General features: G+C 49.7%; 1 protein-coding gene across 8 annotated transcripts; it reads left to right on the top strand.

Annotated features, from left to right (window-relative positions):
- The first annotated feature begins 360 nt into the window (after positions 1-360).
- On the top strand, positions 361-19,813 carry LOC310881917 (uncharacterized protein). 8 transcript variants are annotated; one of them, XM_083799818.1, is made up of 18 exons: positions 361-3,026; positions 5,744-5,982; positions 10,519-10,633; positions 10,876-11,049; positions 11,138-11,244; positions 11,723-11,845; positions 12,330-12,478; positions 12,630-12,691; positions 13,580-13,732; positions 14,240-14,412; positions 14,614-14,707; positions 15,326-15,403; positions 15,656-15,765; positions 16,202-16,343; positions 17,266-17,448; positions 17,833-18,071; positions 18,804-18,874; positions 19,549-19,813. In XM_083799818.1, the coding sequence occupies exons 1-17, from the start codon at positions 2,922-2,924 to the stop codon at positions 18,856-18,858; spliced, it is 2,301 nt and encodes a 766-aa protein (XP_083655944.1). In that variant the 5' UTR covers positions 361-2,921; the 3' UTR covers positions 18,859-18,874; positions 19,549-19,813. The 8 variants fall into 8 exon arrangements, with proteins under 8 accessions (XP_083655944.1, XP_083655948.1, XP_083655946.1 ...); XM_083799822.1 differs by having other exon boundaries at positions 361-3,247; XM_083799820.1 differs by having other exon boundaries at positions 361-3,321.
- The last annotated feature ends 8,037 nt before the right edge of the window (positions 19,814-27,850 follow it).

The following is a 27,850-nucleotide window of genomic DNA, read 5'->3' as shown; positions in this document are numbered from 1 at the left end:
CTAACGAGGTCAGGAAGTTTCCTGGTAATGTCCTTGACCCGAGCCCCAGGTAGGCTGCAGACTTCCCTACGGGTAGGGTCGAGCTGACATATGGGGCCCTCTGTTCCCTTCAGAAGGGAGTCGCCTACAACCATTACCCTTCTTTCCTTCTTGTTGGAGGAAGTCTTGAGGCGTGGAGTCAACTTGCTGGGTCCTTGCGGCTCCCTTGACTGCCTCCAGCGGCCTCGATGCGGAAAATCGCCTGCCCGCCGCGATCCACTCTCCGCAACAGCACGCGACTGCCTTGGACTGCAAACCTCTACGGAGGGAGCAAAAGAAGGGGGCAGGGGGAAGTTCTCATTCCCTGTGAAGGAGTTACTTCGCAAGACCCCTTGTTTGCCTATGGAGTGACTGTGGGACACACCTCTGTGGTGGTTTTACTCAGGTGGGCAGCTGAGCTCCATCACAACCGCTCACTCACTCCCACTCCTCAAAGGGAAAAGGGGGAGAAAATACGATGAAAAGGGCTCAAGGGTTGAGACAAGAACAGGGAGTTCACTCAACAGTTATTGTGAAGGGCAAAACAAACTCAGAGTATGGAAATTAGTAAAATCTATTGGCTATTACTTACTAACAAGCCAGAGAAGTGAGAAACAAAGGAAAGAAACCAAAGCCAACTTCGTCCCACCCAACCTCTTCCACCTCCTCCCCCTGAGCGGCACGGGGGAATGGGGGCTGCGGTCAGTCTGAAGCCAGGGATAGAAGAATGGGGGCTTGCTTAATCATGTTAATGATTAATGATTAAAGGATTTATCTGTGAAAGCAACACACTTGACGCTCAGGACGTATGTCTTGACACTGAGCAAGGTGTTTTCCACTTTGAAATTCATCCAAATACTAGTCAAAAGACTGTGCTTATTTATTGGTCAAGGCTGTGTGTGTTTAAGAACTGCTTGTGCTTTTGCAGAAGTAGATAAGGAGAATATTACTCTCCCTAGCAAAAATCATTCTAACTTTTGTATCTGTAACTTTGTTAGAATTGTCGGGTGTGATTTTTATATTTGGCACCAGTGGTATCCCACCAGTTGATCAAGTCTAACAATACAATATAAACAAGGTGCTGGTCATCACTGGTGGGACACAATCTTCGGGTGGTCACCAACGGCAAATGGCATTCTCAATACATTGTGTCACCCGATCATAGTCATATTGACCTTAGTTGGTATGAGTCTTGTATTGTATGTAATTATACTACTCTGGAACTGGAGAATGTTATACCGCATAGCCATGCTGACTTCTTTGTTGCACGTCCATGGTATGGCATTAAGTGATCAGTACCAAGTTGGGAATCTTTGCTGCGAGTAAAAGAATTTACTAATCTTCTAGAAAGGGGGGACTGAAGCCAGGGATAGAAGATCGGGGGCTTGCTTGATCGTATTAATGATTTCTAAATAAAACAATTGTAATTATTAAAGCCAGGAATGAAAGAAAGGGGGCTTGCTTAATCGCTTTAAAATAGATATTGCTGCGTGTCTTTGCTTACTGCTGTGCAAATTAATCGAAACAAGGAGTCTTGGGGCCCCTCACAGAAGATGTTTCCTGACAAAAATGGGGAACCTGTCTCAAAAACCAGCTGAGACCGACCTTGTGGTTTGGACAAGAGCCAAGGGGCAGCTGAGTCTGTACAAAGGCACGGGGTCAACTAGTGGTGATGAAGAGGAGTTATCGGACTTCATTCCCACGACCCCCCGACGACCACCACCAGAAGGCACTGCGCAGGCGCAGATGGGAGGGGTTTATGGAAATGACTTCTTGGAGCTAATTTTAATACAAAGCGGGGATAGGTTAGGCATACGCATAAGCGTATTGGGAAACTTCATGCATATGTAACTTTTTACTGCATATAACCAAAGCAAGTTGCCGCGTTAAGGTGCGCGTGCCTTTGGGGGCTATCCCGCATGTGACCGGCGCCAAAATAAACCACATACCTACTTTATAACTTATTTGTGTTGAGTTATAGTCTTCTTCCATGAACCAAGTCCCTGATGCTTTGTCTCCACCGCTCCTTCACGGTCACTCTCTGCCCCAGCTCCACGTGGGGTCCCTCCCATGAGATGCCATCCTTCCAGAACTGAGCAGGACTGCTGCCCACAGGCAGCAACTCTTCAAGAACTGCTCCCACATGGCTCTGTACCACGGGGTCCATCCCCCAGGAGCAAACTGCTCCAGCACGGGTCCCCCACGGGCGGCAGCTCCCCCCAGACCCCCTGCTCCTGCGTGGGCTCCTCTCCACGGGCTGCAGCTCCGGCCCGGGGCCTGCTCCTGCGGGGGCTCTCCATGGGCCGCAGCCTCCTCCAGGCCACATCCACCTGCTCCACCGGGGGCTCCTCCACAGGCTGCAGCGTGGAGATCTGCTCCGTGTGGGACCCATGGGCTGCAGGGGGACAGCCTGCTCCACCAGGGGCCTCTCTCCACAGGCCGCAGGGGAACTTCAGCTCTGGCACCTGCAGCACCTCCTGCCCTCCGTCTGCACTGAGCTTGGTGTCTGCAGGGCTGGTTCTCACTCCTCCCTCTCCCAGCTGATGTTGTTCCACAGTTTTGTTTGTTTGTTTGTCTTCCCTTTCTTAAATATGCTTTCACAGATGCACAAACAGCAATTTTTGGCTCATCTCTGGCCAGCATCAGGTCCCTTTGGAGCCAACGGAATCTGGCCCTTATCTAACATGGGCATCTTCTGGACTCTTCTCACAGAGGCTACCCCTGCAGCGCCCTGCAAATAAAACCTTGCTATGTAAACCCAATACTCCTATAGGAAGAGATCTTCTGCCATTCCTCTGGCAAATTCGGGGAGGGCCCTCTGCACCCAGACGGTCTGGAGCACGGGGACACCTTCAGCCGCTGTCACCAACCCAGCGACAGCACTGTGGCAGCACAAGTGAAGAATGGCCCCGCAGGAGCTGGATGTCAGGGGGGACCTGTCCGCCCCCGGGAGGCGGCGTCTGCCCCTTCCTCTTCCTCCCGAAGCCGAAAATCTTCTTCATGCCGAGGTGGGGGGGCGGCATTTAGGGACAGGCAACCGGCGGCGCTTCCCCCGGCTCCGCGCCCTGCCCGCCCGCCGCGGGGCGGCTCTCCGCATGCGCAGCCCGGCCGCGGCCGCCTCCATTTTGTGATAGCGCCGCGGGGGCTCCGCTCAACGGCTGCTGCGGCAGCGGCGTGCGGAGGGGGTTAATTGTGGGGCCGCTGATGAGCTTAATGAGCATGTCACAGTGTAAGGAGAGGGGGTTGGGGGATCTTCTTCAGTAATAGGTAGGGAAGAGTGGCGAAACCTTGCAGTAAGAAAGTGTAAGTTGTGAGTAGTGCCGTGGTACGGTTGGTGCGACGTCATCTGTCTCGGGGGACGTTACCCAAGGTGGCCAAGCCTGGCAGCACTCCTCCCTGTGCTTACGAGCTGCTTCGTGCGTCTGAGTGTGTGAAAAGTGAAGAGATGGCAATCAAAACCTAATTATAGCGTGCATATTTTCTTATCGTTAGCAGTGAAAATATTTAGTATAGTACCACTTCCAGGGGAGGAGATACAGCCCTCTGAAATACTTTCTTCTCTTTCATCACTAATAACAGTATAGCTATTAAAGCCTTAATTTTCCTTTCTAGGATGAGTCTTCACGGTTTTATCAAGCGTATTTGCTTCTGGCAGTATTGCTCTCTTTGACCAAACTGGTTGATGTACCAGCCACTTCTATCAGTTGCTTATTAGCAGTGCTCTGTTGTTTCAGACCTGATCTGTAGAAGGAAGAGCTAAAATAATAATAATTAAAAAAAAAAAAACTTTTGTTGAAACTTCAGCCAAGTAAATCCAGCTTGTAAAACATAATTCTATGAGCAGCTATTTTGAGAGCATCTCCTTAATTAGCACAACCATTTAATGGAGAAATGGAGAACAAAATGCATTTTTAGCTAGGTGTATCTGTTTTCTTCCAGATACCTTAGAAGAATTGGTAGAATTTTATTTATGAGATGGTAATATAGAGTAAACACAATCCATCCCAGTGCTCTTCCCTGGAGGAAGTGTTTTTTCTCAAGTTCTTTTTCAAGTGGCAGCATGCTCAGCCATAAAAGCATCTGGTTTGCAGCATAGTCCCCAGCAGAGACAGAGGCACTATGCTCCCTGCCAAATATCGCGTGTTTCAGAATGGGATCAATAAAAACTGATTGCAGAGGCAGCTCTAATGGGTAAGGACCGTGGTAGGTAGTTGGGCTGAAATTTACAGTTTTATGCTTTGAAGTTAGGGTCTTCTGATGGGGCCTGTGAATACAGATAGCCATTTAGGCACAACAGGAACAGTTCATTATTAGCTGAAAAGGTTGCAAAATGAATTACTAGAAGCTGTTACTAAACCAACTATCAGGTTTCTGTATTTGTGTTTTTTTCCCCTTTTTGTTAATATTATGTCTTTAGTCTCTTTGTATGGATGATGCTGAAGATACTAAATTTAAAATTAGTTTCAATCCATTTCTGTTTTTAATTTCTTTTAGATAATTATATTTATTTATTTATTAGATACTGGTATTTCATGATGTATTTCTTCATCCTCTCAATGCGTTCTACTTAGCTAATCTGTAGCTTTCTCTGAGCACCATCTAGTAAATGCTGTTTCTATTCGTGGCTGCATGAGGCGATTCATTCCTGTTCTGATACCCAGTACAAGATGCATGTACCACAGGAAGATTTCCAAATAGGGCTTAAGTGTTGTGTAAGCTTTGGCGCTTGAGTTAGTCCATTGAATGACTAACTTTCCTTTGACGTGATTCGCTACAGCTAGCTAATTTAGCTCACAGTCTTGCGTAGATCTGAGGTACATAATGGCAGTCAAATTCTCTGTTTCCAGTCTTTATCCTCCCCCAGTACACAATGACAGCGTGTATTTTGTTTACCAACAAGTAAAAACTGCAGTAAAGACTTGCTGGGCTGATAACTATGTGCTGCTCATCATCTGGTGATTTGCTACACCTGCTTTGCAACTCCTGCGTTTATGGGGGGGGGGTACAACTCAGAAAAGCTATCTGGGCAGTTTGTGTTTTTCTGCATTGCATGCCCTGGGTCTTTGAAGAGAATGAGGTAGTTACATGCATGCTGCAGGTAGAGACTGTAACAGCTTCAGCTCTGTCTAGGTGGAGAGCTGGAGCTGTGGTGGTGCTCCTGGTGTGCCACTCATAGAGAGAACCCTGTGTAGCCCGTGGATATGCTGAGTGCAGCAGCGGTTTTGCTTGTTCCCAGTCCACTCTAACACCATGGCACTGTATCCCATGCACACAGTCTGTTAATCCTCAGCAAGATTAACAGCTACCTTTCTGTTGACAAAGCAGAATGGATGTCTTTAAGCTTCCTCTAAGTGAGGAACAAGAAATGTTTCTTTGCTTTCAATACAGTAAGAGATTTTTGTGTAAGAGAAGACCCTAGCATATTCAGAACCACATAGATTCATTGTATTAACGACAGTTTAGAAAAAACTCAGGTAGGCCTGTGCATATTACATCTATATACAATTATCAAAAAGGACTCTTAAGTGTGTTATTGTGGATCCAAGTACATCATAATTGGATTTCTTAAGTTTAGCTACATTTTTAGCTTATAAAAAAAAAAAAAAACTTCAACTGTTCACAAATTATAAACCATAAGAAAGTGAAAAATGTTTGCTAAAAGTGGGATTGTAATGTGTTGAGAACTGATTTCAATTCCCAAAGGAAATTCCATTATTTGCTTCAGACACGGGCAGCCTCCCCAGACATGCAAGAACTGATGAGATCCACTCCTTGTGCTTTGCTAAGAAGGAAGCTAAAGCACAGAAGCAGAGATGCTGACTCTGAAGAGGAGGATGGAGGGAAAAAGACACCACAAGAGCATACTTTTCCAAATGAGTCCATTCAGGCAAAACTGGAAAGGTACAAGCGCTACTATCTGGAGGAACAAAAGCTTAGAATAGCTCTAGAAAATGACCTGCAAAGGTATGTCCAGACTGGGTTTTGGAGTGAGAGCAAGGTGCTGCTTTTTCCTTGTACGTTCTCCTCCTAAAATCCCTCTTGTATACCTGGTCAACATTACGTCAGTAAATATGCCTATAATTGCATAGTCACTCTCTGCCTCTGCTCCACGTGGGGTTCCTCCCACAGGATGCCGTCCTTCCCAAAATGAGCCTGCAGGGGCTGCCCACAGGCAGCAGCTCTTCAAGAACTGCTCCAACGTGGGTCCGTACCATGGGGTCCATCCCCCAGGAGCAAACTGCTCCAGCACAAGTCCCCCACGGGCAGCAGCTCCCCCCAGACCCCCTGCTCCTGCATGGGCTCCTCTCCACGGGCTGCAGCTCCGGCCCGGGGCCTGCTCCTGTGGGGGCTCTCCATGGGCCGCAGCCTCCTCCAGGCCACATCCACCTGCTCCACCGGGGGCTCCTCCACGGGCTGCAGCGTGGAGATCTGCTCCGTGTGGGACCCATGGGCTGCAGGGGGACAGCCTGCTCCACCAGGGGCCTCTCCATAGGCCACAGGGGAACTTCAGCTCTGGCACCTGCAGCACCTCCTGCCCTCCTTCTGCACTGAGCTTGGTGTCTGTACGTTAGCTTTCATAAAGACACATAATCCACAAAGTGATTATGTGAAGGTGCTTTTATTAGCCGCCGGAAGTTAAGGGCATGCCTGCCCAAATCTAACTTCGTCCGATTTGTTCACTCAGTTCTTTTTTATCTCCTAAAATATTACATATGCATTAAGTGTCACAACAGATCTATGCATATTCATTTCCTAGCTCCACCTAGACCCGCTTTGTATGCTAATTATCTTATCACTCCTTCTGCGCTTGCGTATTACTCTCTGGTGGTCGTCCGGGTGGCCGTCGGGATGAAGTAAGTTGTATTCATCAGAGTAGAACTTTTTAACCTTTTCTTCTTACTCTCCCAGCTGCTGTTGTTCCACAGTTTTGTTTGTTTGTCTTCCCTTTCTTAAATATGCTTTCACAGATGCACAAACAGCAATTTTTGGCTCATCTCTGGCCAGCATCAGGTCCCTTTGGAGCCAACGGAATCTGGCCCTTATCTAACATGGGCATCTTCTGGACTCTTCTCACAGAGGCTACCCCTGCAGCGCCCTGCAAATAAAACCTTGCTATGTAAACCCAATACTCCTATAGGAAGAGATCTTCTGCCATTCCTCTGGCAAATTCGGGGAGGGCCCTCTGCACCCAGACGGTCTGGAGCACGGGGACACCTTCAGCCGCTGTCACCAACCCAGCGACAGCACTGTGGCAGCACAAGTGAAGAATGGCCCCGCAGGAGCTGGACGTCAGGGGGGACCTGTCCCTGGATGTGGGTACGGTGCTGCCCTGTGCCCGGGAGAGTGTCGGGGTGAGCTAGGACAGCTGCCAGATCAACCACAGCCATGCGGAAGTAATGCTGTGCCCCTGCCAGCGGCGGGAATTAGAGGGAACGGTCAAATGAGTAGGGGAGGGGAGAAGCAAAGCCCCGAAGGGAGAAGAAGACAAAGACCTGCACTACATGACATGGTTTATTAAATACCAAGGAGGGTGACAGAACTTGGAATTAAAGGCAGGCTGTTATCTGCACAGAACCGCCGCATTCATGCCGGCATGGCGGGGCCAATGACTGCTCTTGCTCACTGCCTGGAAACTGCCCGAATTACAGGGCAGAAGGCAAGTGCTCGCAGTCTACTGCCATCTTGGTAGAACTATGGCTTGTTTTCTGGACTGGGACTTCGTCTGCTCCACCTTCATCTGATCAGTAATAATGTTCAGCTGTGAAAATAGGGAAACGCACAATAAGAGGGGAATGCTTAAGGAAGGAACACGTTTTCACCTCCAACTACAAGCATTTCAGAAGTTAGTGAAGGAAATACCACAGGCTACACACAGAACATCTAAAGGGAACCTGCAAATGACTCTTGCTCATCAGTGACTCTTGCTACAAAAAGACTCTTGCTACAGGCTTGGGGGAGAGTGGCTCAAGAGCTGTGCAGAGGAAAAGGATCTGGGGGTGTTGGTCGATGCTCGCCTGAACGTGAGCCAGCAGTGTGCCCAGGTGTCCAAGAAGGCCAACGGCATCCTGGCTTGTATCAGGAAAAGTGTAGCCAGCAGCACCAGGGAGGTGATTTTTCCCCTGTACTCTGCTCTGGTGAGGCTGCACCTTGAGTACTGTGTTCAGCTTTGGGCTCCTCAGTGCAAGAAGGACATCAAGGCCCTGGAACGTGTCCAGAAAAGGGCTATAAAGCTGGAGAGACCTCAGGGGAGACCTTATTGCTGTCTACAACTACCTGAAAGGAAGGTGTGGGGAGCTGGGGGTCCACCTCTTCTCTCAGGTAACTAGTGACAGGATTGGAGGGAATGGCCTCAAGTTGCACCAGGGGAGGATAAGGTTATAAATGAGGAGACATTTCTTCTCAGAAAGAGCAGTCAGACATTGGAGCTGGTTGCCCAGGGAGGTGGTGGCGTCACCGTCCCTGGAGGTGTTCAAGGAAAGGTTGGACCTGGCGCTTAGGGACGTGGGTTAGTGAGTGACATTGGTAGTAGGGTGATGGTTGGACCAGTGATCTTGAAGGTCTCTTCCAGCCTTAATGATTCTATGATTCTATGATTCTGTACCAGTGCAGAGAACAACAGTATATGGGCTGCCGCAGGGAATGTTAACTCCATCCCAGACAGACCTAGTACAACTGGGGCAGGTGCCAGCTCAACCATGGCCACAGGGAAGTAATGCAGTGCCCCTGCCAGCCAGGCACGTTCTCGATGCCTCCTGAGGAGCCCTGCCCCATCGCATGGCCCGAGATCCCCATCCACGCTGCGGAAGAACGTCAACTGAGGCACAAAGAGCTCTTAAGGCAGGAGCCAGAAAGTGCCGCAGTCACTGCTGGACTGTGGGGGGGTGTGGCCCTCCAACTTAAGAGGACACTTGTGACGCCCCTGGTGATGCCCATTGTGACACAATGTGCCACCATCGCTGAGACGCAGTGTATGTGCACCCCTGCCAGCAGGAGTGCTCAGTGCTGTTGCCTCTGCTGTGGGAGCAACAGCGCTGCCCTGGCTGGGAGCCTCGGTGCGTCCCTGCCCTGCCTGGGAGCACCAGGCCACAGCCGCTGCTCGGGGCTCGGCTCCCCTGCCCCTGCGCCTGTCCGTGTCGGACCCAAGCAGGGCCCGCAGGGCTCTGGTGGCCCCAGGTGGGCTTGTGCCCACATCCTTGCTGCAGCATGCAGAGGCTCCTGGGGCTCCTCCACCGGGGCCAGGAGCATCCGATGCCCAGCAGCACTTCCCTGTCCAGAGACAGCGATGCCCACCAGCTGCCAGAGGAGGGCCTGCACGGGCTGCACCGCGCGGCCGCCCGTGGCGACCTGGCCCGGCTGAGGCGGCACTGGTGGCTGAAGAAACGAGGCAAAAACCGTCGAGACCAGGCAAAGCGGTGAGGGGCTGGGGGGTGCGCTTAAAGGCTTGGGGTGGGATCGCTCTCCCGTGGCGTGCGAGCTTCAGCCTGGTGCCGCTGCGTACGCGGCTCTGGCACCAACCCTCCTTCTGCAGCAGGTGTCAGCAAGAGCTGAGGCGATGGAGGGCTGAGGCTGGGCGTTGTCCGGCCAGGCAGCCTCTCGCCCTGAAGTCAATGGCACTGGACATAGTCGGGAGCACATGCTCCTACCAGCCCTTGGCAAAGCCTTCAGCCCCGTGCAGAGAGACGGCTGAAGCCCAGGGCAGAGTCAGGAGCACGGCAGCAAGGGCACCGCCTCCTCTGGAACCCTGGGTCAGAGCTTATGGGTGTGACCCGTTCAGTGACAAACTGGATCTGATTGATACAGCAGTGCGCGACGGGTTAAGAAGAAGGTTACTCAGAGGCATAGAGTGGTAACCAGGCTAGAGTAAGAGAAAGTGGGAACCACTAAGGAGGAGCTGTTAGGCTCGGACGGGCCTATAGAGGGCTACGCGTGATCAAAAGGAATGCACCAACCAGAAGTCTGTAACTATGTTTGCCAGCCACGTGCAGCGCGTGGAGGGGCTCAGAAAAACTATGTAAGATCTGGCATTGGGACAATAAAGGGTCTCCATTTCTCGACTATCTTGGAGCCCGTGTCGTCATTCCCTTCAAGAGCTGGTCACTGAGAGGGCTTTTCCCTCTCAGCTGGCAGAGGGGAACAATCCAGCTTTGCTTGGAATTGCTGGGGCGGCTCGAGCGCTGCTTGAAGGGTGTGCTGCCGACCGCCACTGCCCTGTCCTCTCCCTGTGGGGTTGTTTAGCAGCCGCTCGGGCATTAGCAGTTCTCTCCTGTCCTGTGGGTGATCAGCGTCAGGGCATTCAGCGCCCTTCTGCCGCTCGAGTGATTGTGGAAAAACTTGGAGACTTACACTGACTTCGCACTCTTCATGGAGTTCCACAGCCTCCAAAGCTTACGTTCTGCTTGGCATTGGCAAGTGGAGACTTGTGGCCCTGCGCGTGTTCCACAGCCAGAAGTGATTTGGGGCATTGCCTGCCTGTGGAAAGCTAATTTATTTTGGTTTTAGGACACCGCTGCACCTTGCTTGTGCGAACGGCCATGCAGACGTTGTTCGATTCCTGGTGCAAGAGAAGTGCCTGCTGAACCTTTTTGACAACACTGGCAGATCGCCACTCATGATGGTATGTGGAACACGTTACTCTGCTCTAAGTGGGGCTTTATCAATTGTGCTTCCAATGACAAGTGTCTTGCCGCATTCTTCACACCGACCTGTAGAGAAACATGAAAGTTGTAATCGGCACGTAATAGGCGTACACTAGCTCATCTCGGAAGACGCTCTTATCTTCCAGCACTGGGAAGCTGCTGTAGCTGTGACAGAGTGAAACACGGCACAAGTCCTTCCTTTTCTTTGTGTTGTTTGCAGGCAGTGGAGAGCCAGCATGAAGAATGCGTGGCGATTCTGCTAGAGCACCGTGCCGACCCAAACCTGGAAGGTTACAGAGGCAAGTCTGCCCTTCACCTGGCTGCCGCAGCTCCTAACACGTCTGTAGCAGAGATGTTAGTTGAGCATGGTGCACACCTTGAAGCAAAGGACTGTGTAAGTTTTGAATCTGGGCAGCACTGCTCTTTGGGAAAGGCACTTAATTCGTCTGGGTTGTTCTGACGGGGATTCTTTATCCTTTCAGGAGAGAAATACCCCGCTTCTTCTTGCCATCTCCAGCCATCATAAAGAGATGGTAAAGTTTCTTCTTCAAAAAGGAGCGAATGTGTGTGCTCGAAATTTCTTTGGAAGGTGAGGCATTGCTCCAAAGTGCACGTGGCTCTCCTTAGCATTGTCACTGGAATGAACAGGAGAAGGAGAGTCAGTGTTGTCCAAGGGACAATGGGCACCAAGTGAAACAAGAGGCCTTCCCACAGCTGCTTAGGAGAAACCCTCTCAGCATGAGGAAGGTTAATCAGGGGAGCAGGTGGCACCAGGGGTTTGAGCAGCCTCCATCCTATGAGGCTTTGAAGAGCAGAGTGGAAGAAGCCTTGAGCAACGTGCTCTGGCCTCGTGGCTGAGTCTGCTCTGGGGAGGCGGCTGGCCAGGAGCTGTCTGGAGGTGCCTTCCAGCCTCAGTCCTCCAGCACTCCCCTGTGTGTGGCTTTGCTTTCCCTGTGCTTGTAGGAATCGGGGAGGGAATTGTTTGGGGAGGAAACAGGGATTAGAATAACAACAACACAGAGCCTGCAAATGCTGCTATGTTTCATACCATCTTTTGGATGCTTTAGGACTGCTCTTATGCTTGCCGCTTCTGCTGGGGAAACGGATGTAATAGAGCTACTTCTTTCCTACGGTGCCAACATTGCTTGCGATACGGCTGTGGATTATGCTCTGCGGTCGGGACATTCTGAGTGAGTGTTTTGTACGTCACTGTTAGAGCGGCTGAGTTGTCAGAGTGTCCGTGCTGATTTGTCACCCTTTGTGATAGATGCACAAAGGCTTAACGATATCTTCAGACCTTTCTTGAAGCTGGGCTCGGTGATGTCTTCTCATAAATCACCTTCCCAAGTCAAGAGAGGATTTGGAAGTAGAGGAGAACTTCCACCCACAAGGCTTTCTTAGAAATCCCGCTTGTGTTGCTAAGCCCAGTTCCGCTCCACTGACCAGGAAAGAGGCACCTTTTCTTTCAGTGGGGATCTTACCAGTGTCCCTTTAGATAAACCCTCAAAGAGATCCCTGGTGGTGTAGCAGGTCCACCATCATGGGGAGACTGACACCGCACACAGACAGTTCTGAACTGGTTCCAAGTCAGTTGCTGTCCTAGGCAAGAGCAAGGATACTAGGCAAGGATGTTTTGGATCTGACTGCCTGTATGTTCTCTCTATCTGCGTGTAGCCTTTGCAAGAAACTGGTAGAACATGCACGCTGTGAAAAGACGGGAGAAGCTTCTGCTGGCGCTGCACAAGACACAGCAGTCCCCAGCAGATTCTGCTCTCCGAGGACTGAGCGCTTTGCACTGGCCACACTTGCTTTGGATGGAGAAGGTAGGATCCTGAAGTGTGGAAGAGCTGATGAGGACAACTAATGTGGCCTGATGTCAGACCGCTTCCCGTATTTGGGGGCAGGGCTTGACTGGCAGGGAAAAGCAGAGTGCCAGGAATGCTCACACTGTCTCGCTTCGTCCATCCCTTGTAGGTGCCCTGCCAGCTGTAGGAGCAGAGCAGGAGGAAGAGGCTGAATTGCCCTGGGATCGCAAGGTACTTTCTGTGAAGGACCCACTGGGCTCCCATTTGGCTCGCTTACTTTGGGGCAAGTTTACCTCTGGGCTCGCTTACCTCTGTTGCTGCCTCTGCCACTTGTTTGTGACTGGGGCCCTTGAACTACTTGTGCTCCAGCCCAGCTGTTCAGTTTGCGCTGGGCTGGTGAAACTGCTGGGAGAACTGGGTCTCGCTGCAGCTGGCCTTTCAGTTAGAGTTCCAGTCTAGGGAAAGCATGTTCTACATAATGAAGCAGCAAAGATTATTCCTGCTGCTTAAAATCTTCTGAGCTTCTCAAAGGGGCTGGCCGGGAGTGGACTGTTGCTTTTCACCATACTTCACCAGTGCTCCGGTAACCTTTATGTGGCAATTCTTAACGCCAACAACGAAGAGATACCAGAGAATAGCATTGAGGGCTTGCAGCTCTGCTTTCAGCGTGCATTCCTTGGCCGCGAGCATGTTCTCAGAAGCAGCAGGGAGATTCCAGGCCATGCTTAAGCTCTGGCAGAACGAAGTCTGGCTTCTGCTTTACAACTGCTGAAATGCCATTGGAGGCAACAATAGTTCTGCAGATTCCATTCTCCACTGCCCGCCTTTTTGCGTAGGTAGAAAGCCCCTGCCCAGTCTCTCAGGCTATGTTCCAAGAAGAGAAAAAACGTTAAGCCTTCCCTCTGTTTTAAGAAACAGAAACCCTCACAAAGAGCTGCTGATAGTTGAGGCTAAGAAAGATGGAGAGAGGTCCCCAGCTGTGCCTGGTGGTGGTGCACTTCCAATCCTTTGTTTCAGTCAGAAGACTGACCTAGTTGTAGAACCTAATGAGTAAAAGCACAGCTCATATTCCCATGTTCTCACTGACTTTGTCATGCTCACGGAACACCATTTCTTTAGGATCAAGACAGACAGCTGCAGCTTGAGCTTCCTGGTGCTCCTGAAAGTCTGTCCGTGTCAGAAGCCCCACCTGAAGCTACTGAGAGCCAGCTCAGTGACACTGAGAAAGACGCAGAGTGCTTGCAAGAGGAATTGGAGATGGTTAAAGCTAAGGTATGGAAAGGCTGCACTATAGGGATAAATCCAAGGGTGGTTGTCCTTTCTCTTCCCTTCTTCCCCCTCTCTGCTGGTGACCAACACAACGGGCCCTTTGGGGAGCTTTTCACAAGCTGGAGGGACAAAGCAGTGCGTTAGGAGGCACCTTCCAGGGGGTAGGTTTGACCAGAGCAGTTTGCGCTTTCTCAAAACTTGGGTGTGCTCTGAGACACAGAGGGTGCGGCACCACTTGGGTGTGCTCTGACAACGGTTGTAAATTTTTTTTCATGTCTCTGTGTTGGGACCAGCATTGGCAGTGTCTGTGCCAGAGTCGCAGACAAAGCAGGCTGAGTTTTGTGCCAGCGTTCAGGAAATTCTGTAGAAAATCTACAGAGCTATAGGAGAGGGGTTAGTACAAAATGCAGTGAAGTAACATGCATGGGGGTTTGAGAGTGGAAGCAGTCAATTTCCCTCCCTAAAGACTAGGCTGACCACCATGGATTGATTCTTCCTTTGGTTTTGCAGGTGGAGGCATCGGAACAAGCGTGTATTGAGTCTGAGGTCTGGGTAAAATACCTGGAGACTGTACTGGAGGATAAGAAGAGAGAAGCAGCAGCTTCTTCCCAGAAAGTGCAAGGCTTTCTGGAGCCATTCTTTGGAACTGGAGCTCTCCAAAAGCTGGAAGAACGCATGCAAGGGTAGGCAGGGTAGTAAGACAGAGGGGCGAGACGCTGCTTTCTGGGACTGTGTGAACGCGAGGGAATTGCCTCGTCACATCACAGAAAGTTAATACAGGATTTGGAAAGAAGCCTTTGCTTTAGCTTATGTTCTTGCACACTGTTCTTTCCAACTGTGTGCTCTTGTGGAGTTCCCCAATAAGGCCTGTATTTCTCTTTCAGACTCAAAGCTGGAAGTGACAGATTGGAAGCCACAATCCAGCAACAAAGCAGACTGATTGAAGCCCTTCAGAGACACCAGCAAGCCTCTGCCTCAGTAAGTCAGTGATAAACTTCCCTCTTCCCTGTGAGCTCCTGCGCCTAGCTAAGTAGTTCTGTGGGGACAAAGTAAGATGAGATTTTTCTGCCAAGCTTAGGGGAGCCGAGTTCTTGACCAGCTGTGCTGACTGTAAGCTGCTCTGAAAATCCTGCCGGTCTGTTCCCCAGCTTTCTGGTTTTGAGAGTTTTCCCATGATACTACGGCAAGTCCTACAACACCAGGAAGTTCTTAGCACTAGAAAAAATAAGGGTTCACTGGAATGCACTGGTCTAGGTATTTTCTGCTTTAGACCAGTGGTGATATTGAAGATCTCAGGCTGCACTTGAGATATTCCTCCTGCGTGAGAGGTGGTAGTCAAGTTTGCACAATGCTGCACAGCCCCGACCTGACATGCCGCGCTGTGGCTAATAAAGCAGTTCCTCTTGGCGTAAAGGAGGGGCTTTCATCTGTGGCCTCTGTGAAGCAAATGATTCTTCTTGTCTGCCTGGGGAGGAGGGAGGTGAACATGAGCCCTGTACTCTACTGAGACTGGCAGGAGGGGAAGAGCGGCAGAGAGGTGTGAGGCAGGAAAGTTGCACGCAGCATGACTTTTCGCTTCTTTTTGTGCTTCTGTAGGCTCGTAATCACCCGGAGGACTTGGTAACTGCCTTTCAGTCAGCACAGACAACCGCAGACGGGCATCCACACCAGCAGGTATGGGAACGCTTTCTGTGAATGACTATTTTAGTCTTTGAATACCTGCTGGGCAGGTAGTGGGTGAAAAGACCAGGGGAGCCCTGGGAAACCCTCCTGCTTTTATGGCAGGGCACGTTCAAGGGAAGGGGAAGCCCTGCTACTCCTGCTTCCCCAGTACTGCTACCGAGTTCTGCCTAGGCTATCTGCACATACCACATGTAGATGCTGTCCCTGTGCTGGTTCTACCATGTATCGTTTCTGTTTTGAAAGCATCAGTGTCAGAGAACAGAAGAGAAGCTGGTCGAGTTGAAATGCCCAGTCGAAGTGCGCCTCGAGCAGGAAATGAAAAGCAACAGCGAACTGCGGAGAGAATGTCGCAGGTATGGCTTGTTAGCACTTTAAAGAGAGATCCCATAGAGTAGAAATCAAGCTTCATGGAGGCTGAATGTAAAAATAGGTGAGGGTAACTGTCTGTGAGCAAATTCAAGCCTCACGCTAGGTCTTACAAGGCTCTTCTGTACACGTGCCTATGGTTTTACAGAGCTGCCAAAAGAACTTCAAGTGCAGGTTGCCCTGCAATTCTCCTGGGAGGGCAGGAAGTCCCTTCTCCATTTATTCCTCCGTTCAGGTGCAAGGTGGACCCTCCAAGTGATCTGCGGCACTGGACTGCTGTTTTTTCTCAGTAACTCCTGGTCTGTCAAGCGTGTTAAAGAAGAAGCAAGGCTTCTCTATGCTGTTTATGTCTGAGAATGTGAAACAGGCTGGTAGTTCCTTCACCTCCTACCTCAATGTTTTCTTGACTAATTTGCTGCACAGGTTAAGGAGGCTTCTGAACGGAGCTCTGCAGAAACTAAGAGAATATGAGGCCAGAGAAAGAGAGCCCCAGTTCACTACTGCAAGAGACATGATGAGCAGCTGCTCTGAAGGGGCCAGTGAAGCTGATAAATTAACAGCAAAGGTGAGCTCTGGATTCTGCAGGATTTTGTGGTTTCTTTTTTTGTCTGTTAATGTCCATACCTCTGTTGTTCTTTTCTATGCTCCTTCTTGTATTGTGAGTTGTCTGTTCTCTACTTGATGCTCCTTCTGTTGTCATACATAGCAGGTATTGCAGAAGGAGTCAAGTGCCCTTGTGGTGGCTCATTCTTAGTCCAAAGGCTCGTAGCGTTCTCGTGGCTTCACTGCCATTAGAAGAGTTCTCTTAAATGACAGGGAATGGCATTGTGTTTAGGCAGTGTAAAATGAAGATTAAGTTTCCGGGTTTTTGTTTGTTTTTATTTTTTGTTTGTGTTTGTTTTGAGGGATTTTTGTTTGTTCGTTTTCTATCTATTTATAAAAGGCAGGAACGTCCCGAGTGTATTTTTAGAAGGTGTAGAAAAGGTGTATTTCTGGGGGAGAAGAGTAAGACAGCATCGCAGCTGGCCTTTGGGACTTAATGGGACATCTGCTATATCCTCCGTATCCTTGCAACCAAACATCAGCTTTGACCTAGAGAGAAAATGCGTTCCTCCAGCAGTTCTGTCAAAGTGGCCTCCTGAGGCACTGTTTCCAAAGCTTTCAGAGTAAGGGCAGGAAGAGTATTTGTTGCTCGTGCCTAGTCCGTTCTGCACTGCAGCGCTTCCCCCCACACACAATAGGCATTCTTTCTGGTGTCTGGGTAGAGGTGTGTTTGATGTCCCATGAGCAGAGGAGCATTTTGGGCAAGAGCGTCCCTAGCAAAAGAACCGAGGAAGGATGGAAACTTGGGGAATCCTGTCAGCAAAGATCTTAAAGCTGTTCTTCTCTTAAAAGACGAGCCTGCCTTTACTTTGCTTTTAATACCGAGTCAGAAGGTGACAAAGACCATCTTGACGCCCTACCCCTTTATGCATTGCTCTCCACAGCTCAATGAACTTTCGCAGCAGCTGGAGATGGAGTCTGGAAAACGCAGGCAGCTAGAAGCACAAAATTGCGACCTGCAAGAAGAGCTGTCTGCTCTGCGTGGGTCTCAGGAAAAACTGGAGAAGAGCAATGGCCAGCTGCAAGAAGAGGTGGCATGCATCAAAGCTCTTCTGAAGACTTACAAGGTGGGTCACAGGCAAAAGCAACAGCATGAGACAGAGATAAGAAAGAGCCTGACAAGGAACAAGTGCTCGGACCAGAAGTCGCAGGTGATGTTTGTATTTGGGGTCTTGCCCCTCATTCTTTCTGTGAGGCGCTGTTCTCCACAGGCACAGAAGTCCCTGTGAAATGTGTATGGAGCCTTTGGAAAAGGCTTACTTTCTCCTTCAGACTAAAATGAATGGTTGACCTGTGGGAGTTTCCGGCTTCTGCCTTCACTGCTGGTGGTAGTGAGGAGGCAAGTGGCCTCCCCTGAGTGAGGCTGGGCCCTTGAAACTGGGTATGTGTGACTGATGGGGGGATGGTTCTCTTCTTCTTTGTGGTGATGGAAATTTCATTATCTGCTTCAGACACGGGCAGCCTCTCCAGACATGCAAGAGCTGACAAGATCCCCTCCTTGTGCTTCTCTGAGAAAGAACCTAAAGCACAGAAGCAGAGGTGCTGACTCTGAAGAGGAGGATGGAGGGAGAAAGACACCACAAGAGCATACTTTTCCAGATGAGTCCATTCAGGCAAAACTGGAAAGGTACAAGCGCTACTATCTGGAGGAACAAAAGCTCAGAGAAGGTCTAGAAAATGACTTGCAAAGGTATGTCCAGACTGGGTTTTGGAGTGAAAGCAAGATGCTGCTTTTTCCTTGTACGTTCTCCTCCTAAAATCCCTCTTGTATACCTGACCAACATTACGTCAGTAAATATGCCTATAGTCACTCTCATAGTCACTCTCTGCCTGGGGCCTGCTCCTGCGGGGGCTCTCCATGGGCCGCAGCCTCCTCCAGGCCACATCCACCTGCTCCACCGGGGGCTCCTCCACAGGCTGCAGCGTGGAGATCCTGGACTCTTCTCACAGAGGCCAACCCTGCAGCCCGTTACAGCCAAAACCTTGCCACGTACACCCAGTACAGCGATGTAAGGCAGAAAAGAGGAACTGCATGTCCTATTGTCATGACAACAAACTAAGAATGCTTAAAGAAGTAGGAGCCTTCTAGATAGTAGAATCTGATTCTGTGAAGTCTACGGCTTTGGCTGCCATTTCAGCAGCATGTCTGAGATTTGAGATTTCCTTAGGCAGGGGAGGATATCCCTGACTCTTTATGCAGGTGATGCATCTTCCAGAAGAAGCCACATAAATACACAGCATTGGCGGTACTTTTCCACAATGGATGCAAGCTCTCCAAAAACCTCAAATCAAATGATGTTTTTGTGTTTAGATGCCATTAATCCCTTCCACTCTCAGAAGTCGAATGTTGGTCAAAGACCTGGAGAGTAGCTTTGCCAAACTGTAACCAAATATAATTCTTGCATGCATCTGACTTTTTCAGAGCTCGTCAGCGTCTAGACGAAAACAACGCTAAGCTCCACCGGAAGCACCACTGAAGCCTGCGTGGCTCAGGTCAGCATTCATAAATGTTATTCTCAACCCCTCTTAAAGCATATCTGTGAGCAAGCTTACGCTTCTGAGCCTCAAGTTAGAATCCCTTTGTGGTTCCAAAACACACCTTCTTTATGCTAAAACAACTGCTAAGCATCAGAAGAGTACACAACTGTATGGGGGCGGGCTGAAGACCTCTGGTCATTGGGGGGTGTGCAAAATACAGAGTGCCCTTCTTCTTCTGCAAAGCCGTAAGGGAAAGAGTGAAGGGAAAGAAAGGGAGAATAGACAAAATAACCGTACAAATGGTAATAGGAGAACAGGCACCAGACAAAGACATGCCGCACTGAAGGCTGCGTTAGGGCCTGGTTGCAGCAGGAAGATGTTTGCCTTTTCAAAGGCAGATCCTTTTCAACGTTTTCAAGGTGAATGCGGAAGCTGTATTTTAGGAGTAGTGTTCCAAAGAATGCCCAGTTTGAATGCTTAGAGAGTAGGGACACTTGAGGATGAAGAGGGCTGCAGAGGACTAAGTCTAACACTGATGAGCAAGAGTCATTTGCAGGTTCCCTCACAACGTTCTGTGTGTAGCCTGTGGTATTTCCTTCACTAACTTCTGGAATACTGGTAATTGGAGGTGAAAAGGTGTTCCTGCCTTGTGCATTTTCTTCTTATTGTGTGTTTCCCTGTTTTCACAGCTGGATATCATTACTGATCAGATGAAGGTGGAGCAGACAAAGTCCCAGTCCAGAAAACAAGCCATAGTTCTACCAAGATGGAAGATGACTGCCAACACTTGCCTTCTGCCCCCTAATTTGGGCAGTTTCCAGGCCGTGAGCAAAAGCAGCCATTGCCCCCACCACGCTGGCAAGAACGCAGCGGTTCTGTGCAGATAACAGCCTGCCTTTAATTCCAAGTTCTGTCGCCCGCCTTGGCATTTAATAAACCATGTCATGTAGTGTGGGTCTTTGTCTGTTCCCTTCTCCCTTACGGACTTTGCTTCTCCTCTCCCATGCCCATGTGACTGTTCCCTCTGATTCCTTCTGCTCGTCTCTCTTACTGACCAGGAGCATCCTGTGAACATCAAATGTATTATTTCCGTTGTGGGAAGCAGACCAACCCTCTTGCAGATGTGTCCTGTGAGTTACACAGTACCAAGGGAAACTCCTGGGTGAACTAGGGACAAGGGCTTGGGATGGAAAAAGGGAGAATACACAAAGACAGAGGTGTCATTTGCCTCTTGTGGCTGGAAATGGTTCCCTTGCAAAAGGGATAGCCCACGACAAGCGGGGGACCTCAACCACACTGTCCATGAGGCTGGCAGAGAGCTTTAATGCTGCGGCCAGATTTCTGAATGCAGGGGAAATGATTTGTAGGCTTCAAACCAGCATCCTCTGAGACCCGGGCTCCCCCATATAAAGAGATCTTCTGCCACTCATCTGGCAAATTCAGGGAGGGCTGAAGGCAGAGGAAAACACCACCTGCGCACCCACTCCATCCAGCAATTGCCCCAATCCCCTGAAGTCCCTTTTGATAGTCTCCAGGCTTCTCTCAGCAGTTTCATCACTGCCGCCCTGAATTCTCACTAATGGGTAATAATCGGAGGGGGGCTAACGAGGTCAGGAAGTTTCCTGGTAATGTCCTTGACCCGAGCCCCAGGTAGGCTGCAGACTTCCCTACGGGTAGGGTCGAGCTGACATATGGGGCCCTCTGTTCCCTTCAGAAGGGAGTCGCCTACAACCATTACCCTTCTTTCCTTCTTGTTGGAGGAAGTCTTGAGGCGTGGAGTCAACTTGCTGGGTCCTTGCGGCTCCCTTGACTGCCTCCAGCGGCCTCGATGCGGAAAATCGCCTGCCCGCCGCGATCCACTCTCCGCAACAGCACGCGACTGCCTTGGACTGCAAACCTCTACGGAGGGAGCAAAAGAAGGGGGCAGGGGGAAGTTCTCATTCCCTGTGAAGGAGTTACTTTGCAAGACCCCTTGTTTGCCTATGGAGTGACTGTGGGACACACCTCTGTGGTGGTTTTACTCAGGTGGGCAGCTGAGCTCCATCACAACCGCTCACTCACTCCCACTCCTCAAAGGGAAAAGGGGGAGAAAATACGATGAAAAGGGCTCAAGGGTTGAGACAAGAACAGGGAGTTCACTCAACAGCTATTGTGAAGGGCAAAACAAACTCAGAGTATGGAAATTAGTAAAATCTATTGGCTGTTACTTAGTAACAAGCCAGAGAAGTGAGAAACAAAGGAAAGAAACCAAAGCCAACTTCGTCCCACCCACCCTCTTCCACCTCCTCCCCCTGAGCGGCACAGGGGAATGGGGGCTGCGGTCAGTCTGAAGCCAGGGATAGAAGAATGGGGGCTTGCTTAATCATATTAATGATTAATGATTAAAGGATTTATCTGTGAAAGCAACACACTTGACGCTCAGGACGTATGTCTTGACACTGAGCAAGGTGTTTTCCACTTTGAAATTCATCCAAATACTAGTCAAAAGACTGTGCTTATATATTGGTCAAGGCTGTGTGTGTTTAAGAACTGCTTGTGCTTTTGCAGAAGTAGATAAGGAGAATATTACTCTCCCTAGCAAAAATCATTCTAACTTTTGTATTTGTAACTTTGTTAGAATTGTCGGGTGTGATTTTTATATTTGGCACCAGTGGTATCCCACCAGTTGATCAAGTCTAACAATACAATATAAACAAGGTGCTGGTCATCACTGGTGAGACACAATCTTCGGGTGGTCACCAACGGCAAATGGCATTCTCAATACATTGTGTCACCCGATCATAGTCATATTGACCTTAGTTGGTATGAGTCTTGTATTGTATGTAATTATACTACTCTGGAACTGGAGAATGTTATACCGCATAGCCATGCTGACTTCTTTGTTGCACGTCCATGGTATGGCATTAAGTGATCAGTACCAAGTTGGGAATCTTTGCTGCGAGTAAAAGAATTTACTAATCTTCTAGAAAGGGGGGACTGAAGCCAGGGATAGAAGATCGGGGGCTTGCTTGATCGTATTAATGATTTCTAAATAAAACAATTGTAATTATTAAAGCCAGGAATGAAAGAAAGGGGGCTTGCTTAATTGCTTTAAAATAGATATTGCTGCGTGTCTTTGCTTACTGCTGTGCAAATTAATCGAAACAAGGAGTCTTGGGGCCCCTCACAGAAGATGTTTCCTGACAAAAATGGGGAACCTGTCTCAAAAACCAGCTGAGACCGACCTTGTGGTTTGGACAAGAGCCAAGGAGCAGCTGAGTCTGTACAAAGGCACGGGGTCAACTAGTGGTGATGAAGAGGAGTTATCGGACTTCATCCCCACGACCCCCCGACGACCACCACCAGAAGGCACTGCGCAGGCGCAGATGGGAGGGGTTTATGGAAATGACTTCTTGGAGCTAATTTTAATACAAAGCGGGGATAGGTTAGGCATACGCATAAGCGTATTGGGAAACTTCATGCATATGTAACTTTTTACTGCATATAACCAAAGCAAGTTGCCGCGTTAAGGTGCGCGTGCCTTTGGGGGCTATCCCGCATGTGACCGGCGCCAAGATAAACCACATACCTACTTTATAACTTATTTGTGTTGAGTTATAGTCTTCTTCCATGAACCAAGTCCCTGATGCTTTGTCTCCACCGCTCCTTCACGGTCACTCTCTGCCCCAGCTCCACGTGGGGTCCCTCCCATGAGATGCCATCCTTCCAGAACTGAGCAGGACTGCTGCCCACAGGCAGCAACTCTTCAAGAACTGCTCCCACATGGCTCCGTACCATGGGGTCCGTCCGTCAGGAGCAAACTTCTCCAGCACGAGTCCCACACGGGCGGCAGCTCCCCCCAGAACCCCTGCTCCTGCGTGGGCTCCTCTCCACGGGCTGCAGCTCCGGCCCGGGGCCTGCTCCTGCGGGGGCTCTCCATGGGCCGCAGCCTCCTCCAGGCCACATCCACCTGCTCCACCGGGGGCTCCTCCACGGGCTGCAGCATGGAGATCTGCTCCGTGTGGGACCCATGGGCTGCAGGGGAACAGCCTGCTCCATCGGGGGCCTCTCTCCACAGGCCGCAGGGGAACTTCAGCTCTGGCACCTGCAGCACCTCCTGCCCTCCGTCTGCACTGAGTTTGGTGTCTGCAGGGCTGGTTCTCACTCCTCCCTCTCCCAGCTGATGTTGTTCCACAGTTTTGTTTGTTTGTTTGTCTTCCCTTTCTTAAATATGCTTTCACAGATGCACAAACAGCAATTTTTGGCTCATCTCTGGCCAGCATCAGGTCCCTTTGGAGCCAGCGGAATCTGGCCCTTATCTAACATGGGCATCTTCTGGACTCTTCTCACAGAGGCTACCCCTGCAGCGCCCTGCAGATAAAACCTTGCTATGTAAACCCAATACTCCTATAGGAAGAGATCTTCTGCCATTCCTCTGGCAAATTCTGGGAGGGCCCTCTGCACCCAGACGGTCTGGAGCACGGGGACACCTTCAGCCGCTGTCACCAACCCAGCGACAGCACTGTGGCAGCACAAGTGAAGAATGGCCCCGCAGGAGCTGGACGTCAGGGGGGACCTGTCCCTGGATGTGGGTACGGTGCTGCCCTGTGCCCGGGAGAGTGTCGGGGTGAGCTAGGACAGCTGCCAGATCAACCACAGCCATGCGGAAGTAATGCTGTGCCCCTGCCAGCGGCGGGAATTAGAGGGAACGGTCAAATGAGTAGGGGAGGGGAGAAGCAAAGCCCCGAGGGGAGAAGCAAAGCCCGGAAGGGAGAAGAAGACAAAGACCTGCACTACATGACATGGTTTGTTAAATACCAAGGAGGGTGACAGAACTTGGAATTAAAGGCAGGCTGTTATCTGCACAGAACCGCCGCATTCATGCCAGCATGGCGGGGCCAATGACTGCTCTTGCTCACTGCCTGGAAACTGCCCGAATTACAGGGCAGAAGGCAAGTGCTCGCAGTCTACTGCCATCTTGGTAGAACTATGGCTTGTTTTCTGGACTGGGACTTCGTCTGCTCCACCTTCATCTGATCAGTAATAATGTTCAGCTGTGAAAATAGGGAAACGCACAATAAGAGGGGAATGCTTAAGGAAGGAACACGTTTTCACCTCCAACTACAAGCATTTCAGAAGTTAGTGAAGGAAATACCACAGGCTACACACAGAACATCTAAAGGGAACCTGCAAATGACTCTTGCTCATCAGTGACTCTTGCTACAAAAAGACTCTTGCTACAGGCTTGGGGGAGAGTGGCTCAAGAGCTGTGCAGAGGAAAAGGATCTGGGGGTGTTGGTCGATGCTCGCCTGAACGTGAGCCAGCAGTGTGCCCAGGTGTCCAAGAAGGCCAACGGCATCCTGGCTTGTATCAGGAAAAGTGTAGCCAGCAGCACCAGGGAGGTGATTTTTCCCCTGTACTCTGCTCTGGTGAGGCTGCACCTTGAGTACTGTGTTCAGCTTTGGGCTCCTCAGTGCAAGAAGGACATCAAGGCCCTGGAACGTGTCCAGAAAAGGGCTATAAAGCTGGAGAGACCTCAGGGGAGACCTTATTGCTGTCTACAACTACCTGAAAGGAAGGTGTGGGGAGCTGGGGGTCCACCTCTTCTCTCAGGTAACTAGTGACAGGATTGGAGGGAATGGCCTCAAGTTGCACCAGGGGAGGATAAGGTTATAAATGAGGAGACATTTCTTCTCAGAAAGAGCAGTCAGACATTGGAGCTGGTTGCCCAGGGAGGTGGTGGCGTCACCGTCCCTGGAGGTGTTCAAGGAAAGGTTGGACCTGGCGCTTAGGGACGTGGGTTAGTGAGTGATATTGGTAGTAGTGTTAGTGTTGGGGAGAATCGAATGGATGTTTTATTAATGTCTCTTAGGTGATGGGTCATAAAGTATAATTAAGCATTGCCAAATGTACTTATATTATCAATTAATCTATGTATACTGGGAAACTTAGGGAGTATACTGAACAGTCAAATGAATCTTTGAAGGGGAACCCTGGGAGGGAACAGGTACAACCTGACCTTGGATAAGGGCCTGGAAATGCTGAAATGAGTTGAAGCAGAACCAAGGAGCGGAGGGAGCATGCGTCGAGTGAGAAAGGTGAAAAGTTTAGCAGAGAGGAAGACTCCTTACTTCGTCTGGACGACCACCCGGACGACCACCAGAGAGCACCACGCATGTGCAAATGGGAGGAGAGCTAATTAGAATGGAATGCGAGGCTGATGTTGCAACCTGTAATGAATATGTATACCTTACGTAATGTTGAATGTATAAATAACGGCTGGGATGTAACGGGACTTGAAGCCAGATTTGGGCACCTGCCCCGGCTTCCAGCGCTGAATAAAGCACCTTCATATAATCACTTGGTGGTTATGTGGTTGCTACGCTAACATTTTGGCGACCCAGGTGGGACGGCGTGGGCACTGCTGAGGCGGATCGTGTCTCGGTTTCGCTCCAGCCGGCACCGAGGGATTCTCGGGGAGCAGTCGACCGCGACCGACCTCCGCTGCTCACGACGTACCACTGGAACAGTAAGCAAAGGTGCTTTCGACTTTGGGTATTCGGTACCGATTTGGTTGGGAAAGCCTGCCGGTGAGACGCGGCGAAAGCCACGCTCGGTTGGGCAGGGAGCTCCCGGGGTAAGCCTAGGCGCCGTCCGTTAGACAGAGCAAAAGCTCTGCAGGTTCGGCATTGGTGGTTTGGTATTGGTAATTGTATTGGTTTGTGCTGAAGGGTCAGCACCTGGTATTATTGGTATGTGGTAAGCACGCTGCTGCTCCGGCAGCTTCTGGGAGAGCGTGCTGCTGCTCCGGCAGCTTCTGGGGGAGTGTGCTGCTGCTCCGGCAGCTTCTGGGTTTGTATCATAAGCTCAAAATGAAAAAGATTAAAGGAATTCTGGGAAAAGATGTACCTATCCCGCGAACATCCTCACTGGGGTGTTTGCTAGCACATTGGAAAGAGGGAGGTTTTGGTCAAGAAATGCGGAAAGGAAAGCTGATTGATTATTGTAATATTTGGTGGCCACAGTATAAACTAGAGGACCAAGAAACTTGGCCTGAGAATGGAACATTGCAATATAATACAATTTTACAATTAATGCTATTTTGCAAGCGGGAAGGAAAATATGATGAACTGCCGTATGTGGAATTATTCTTTTATTTGCGCCGAAAGCCTGAATGGCAGCATGCTTGTGGAATAATGGTGCTTGAAGTTTCAACTGAGGAACGTTGTTGTGCATGTACTAAGGAGGGACGCTGTATACAGCATCAGGCAATAGAGAATAATAAGTATTATGGGGAAATGAATAATGGAAATATTGATTTGGAAGTTGCGCCGTCGGCTCCGCCGGAAGAGCCAGGACAGGGAGGGAAAAGAGAAAAGGAAGATAGCAGTAGTGATGGAGAATCCCCGACTTTAGTCTCCCCTGTGTCACATAGGACCCGGCAACAGCGAAGGGCAGGAGAAACTATAAATGAACAGAGAGGGAAAATAATCGCTCCCCTCAGGCAAGGAGTGGGGACAGAAGGACCGGTATATGTTAAGGTGCCTTTTTCAGCTGGGGACTTAATGATATGGAAACAAGCAGCCGGCACCTACAGGGAAAACCCAGATAAAGTAGCCAGGGTAATGAAAATGATAATTAAAACCCAAAATCCCGATTGGGATGATCTCCAGGTGATCCTGGATACTTTGATGGACTCGACAGAAAAAGACATGGTATTGCGGGCAGCCAGAGAGAGAGCCCGAGAAGATATACGAAATGGATTAGTGCTTGGGAATCTAGATCAAAACTTCCCCACTGAGGATCCCCAATGGGATTATAACACAGGGGATGGAATAAGGAGGCTGAAGAGATATCAAGATTGGGTGCAAGTCGGGGTACAGAATGCCATGCCCCGGACCATAAATTGGTCAAAATTGTATAATGTCAGGCAAGAAAAAGCGGAATCACCTTCCGCCTTTTTAGAGAGATTGAAAGAAACTGCTAAGAAATATACAGATTTAGACGTAGAGACTGAGCAAACTAAAGCTCAATTGGCACTCATTTTCCTGGGACAAGCCCAAGAGGATATTAGGAAGAAATTGCAAAAGTTGGAAGGTGCAGACTTGAGAAATTTGGATAGGCTGTTGGAAATAGCCTGGAAAGTGTATAATAACAGAGAAAAGGAAACGACAAAAAGGCAACAACAGAACTTATTAGCAGTAATTCAAGGGAGAAAACATGCAGGATTAAGGGGCAGGGGAAGAGGAAATATTAATGGTCGAGGTAGAGGAACAGGGAGAGGCTACCCAAGCTCAGGGGGAAACCGGCTGGGTCTTAACCAATGTGCCCATTGTAAGGGGGAGGGTCATTGGAAAAACGAGTGCCCTCTCCGTGGACAGATGATCGTTGGTGGGGGAAATTCGTTCCGAAACCAAGAAGCAGCCAAGGCGATGGTTCTAGGGGAATATAGTAGCTGACTAGGAGATCCGGTAGCAGAAACTAAAGAGCCCTTAGTAAAAATTCAAATAGGAAATAAGGAAATAAAATTTTTAATTGATACAGGGGCCACATATTCAGTACTCAATAGATTAAGTGGTAAGATAGGGGAAAGGAAAACTACTATTGTAGGTGCCACCGGGAAGGAGGAAATACGGCCGTTCTTACAACCCCTTGATTTACGGTTTGGAGGTAAAGAAATTACGCATGAATTTTTACATGTACCAGAATGCCCTATTCCTCTTTTGGGACAGGATTTGTTAACTAAACTAAACGCTACCATAACGTTTGAAGATGGAGAATTGATTATGAGAATCCCGGAATCAAAAGTGGGACAAATATTAATGATTAAAGAGAAGGCTGTTCCTCATATACCAAAAGAGGTAGAAAATGCAGTAATGCCTACGATTTGGGAAACGGACGTGCCTGGAAAATCAAAAGTAGCCCAGCCAGTAAAAATTGAACTTAAGGAAGGGGCCCGACCGGTACGGATTAAACAGTACCCATTGAAGCTAGAAGCTAGGCTAGGAATA

The sequence above is a fragment of the Anser anser genome (genome assembly GCF_964211835.1).
Source record: "Anser anser genome assembly, chromosome: 1".
NCBI classification, from domain to species: Eukaryota; Metazoa; Chordata; class Aves; order Anseriformes; family Anatidae; genus Anser; species Anser anser.
The sequence above is the reverse complement of the archived record's forward strand: the minus strand, read 5'-3'. Positions and strand labels throughout refer to the sequence as shown.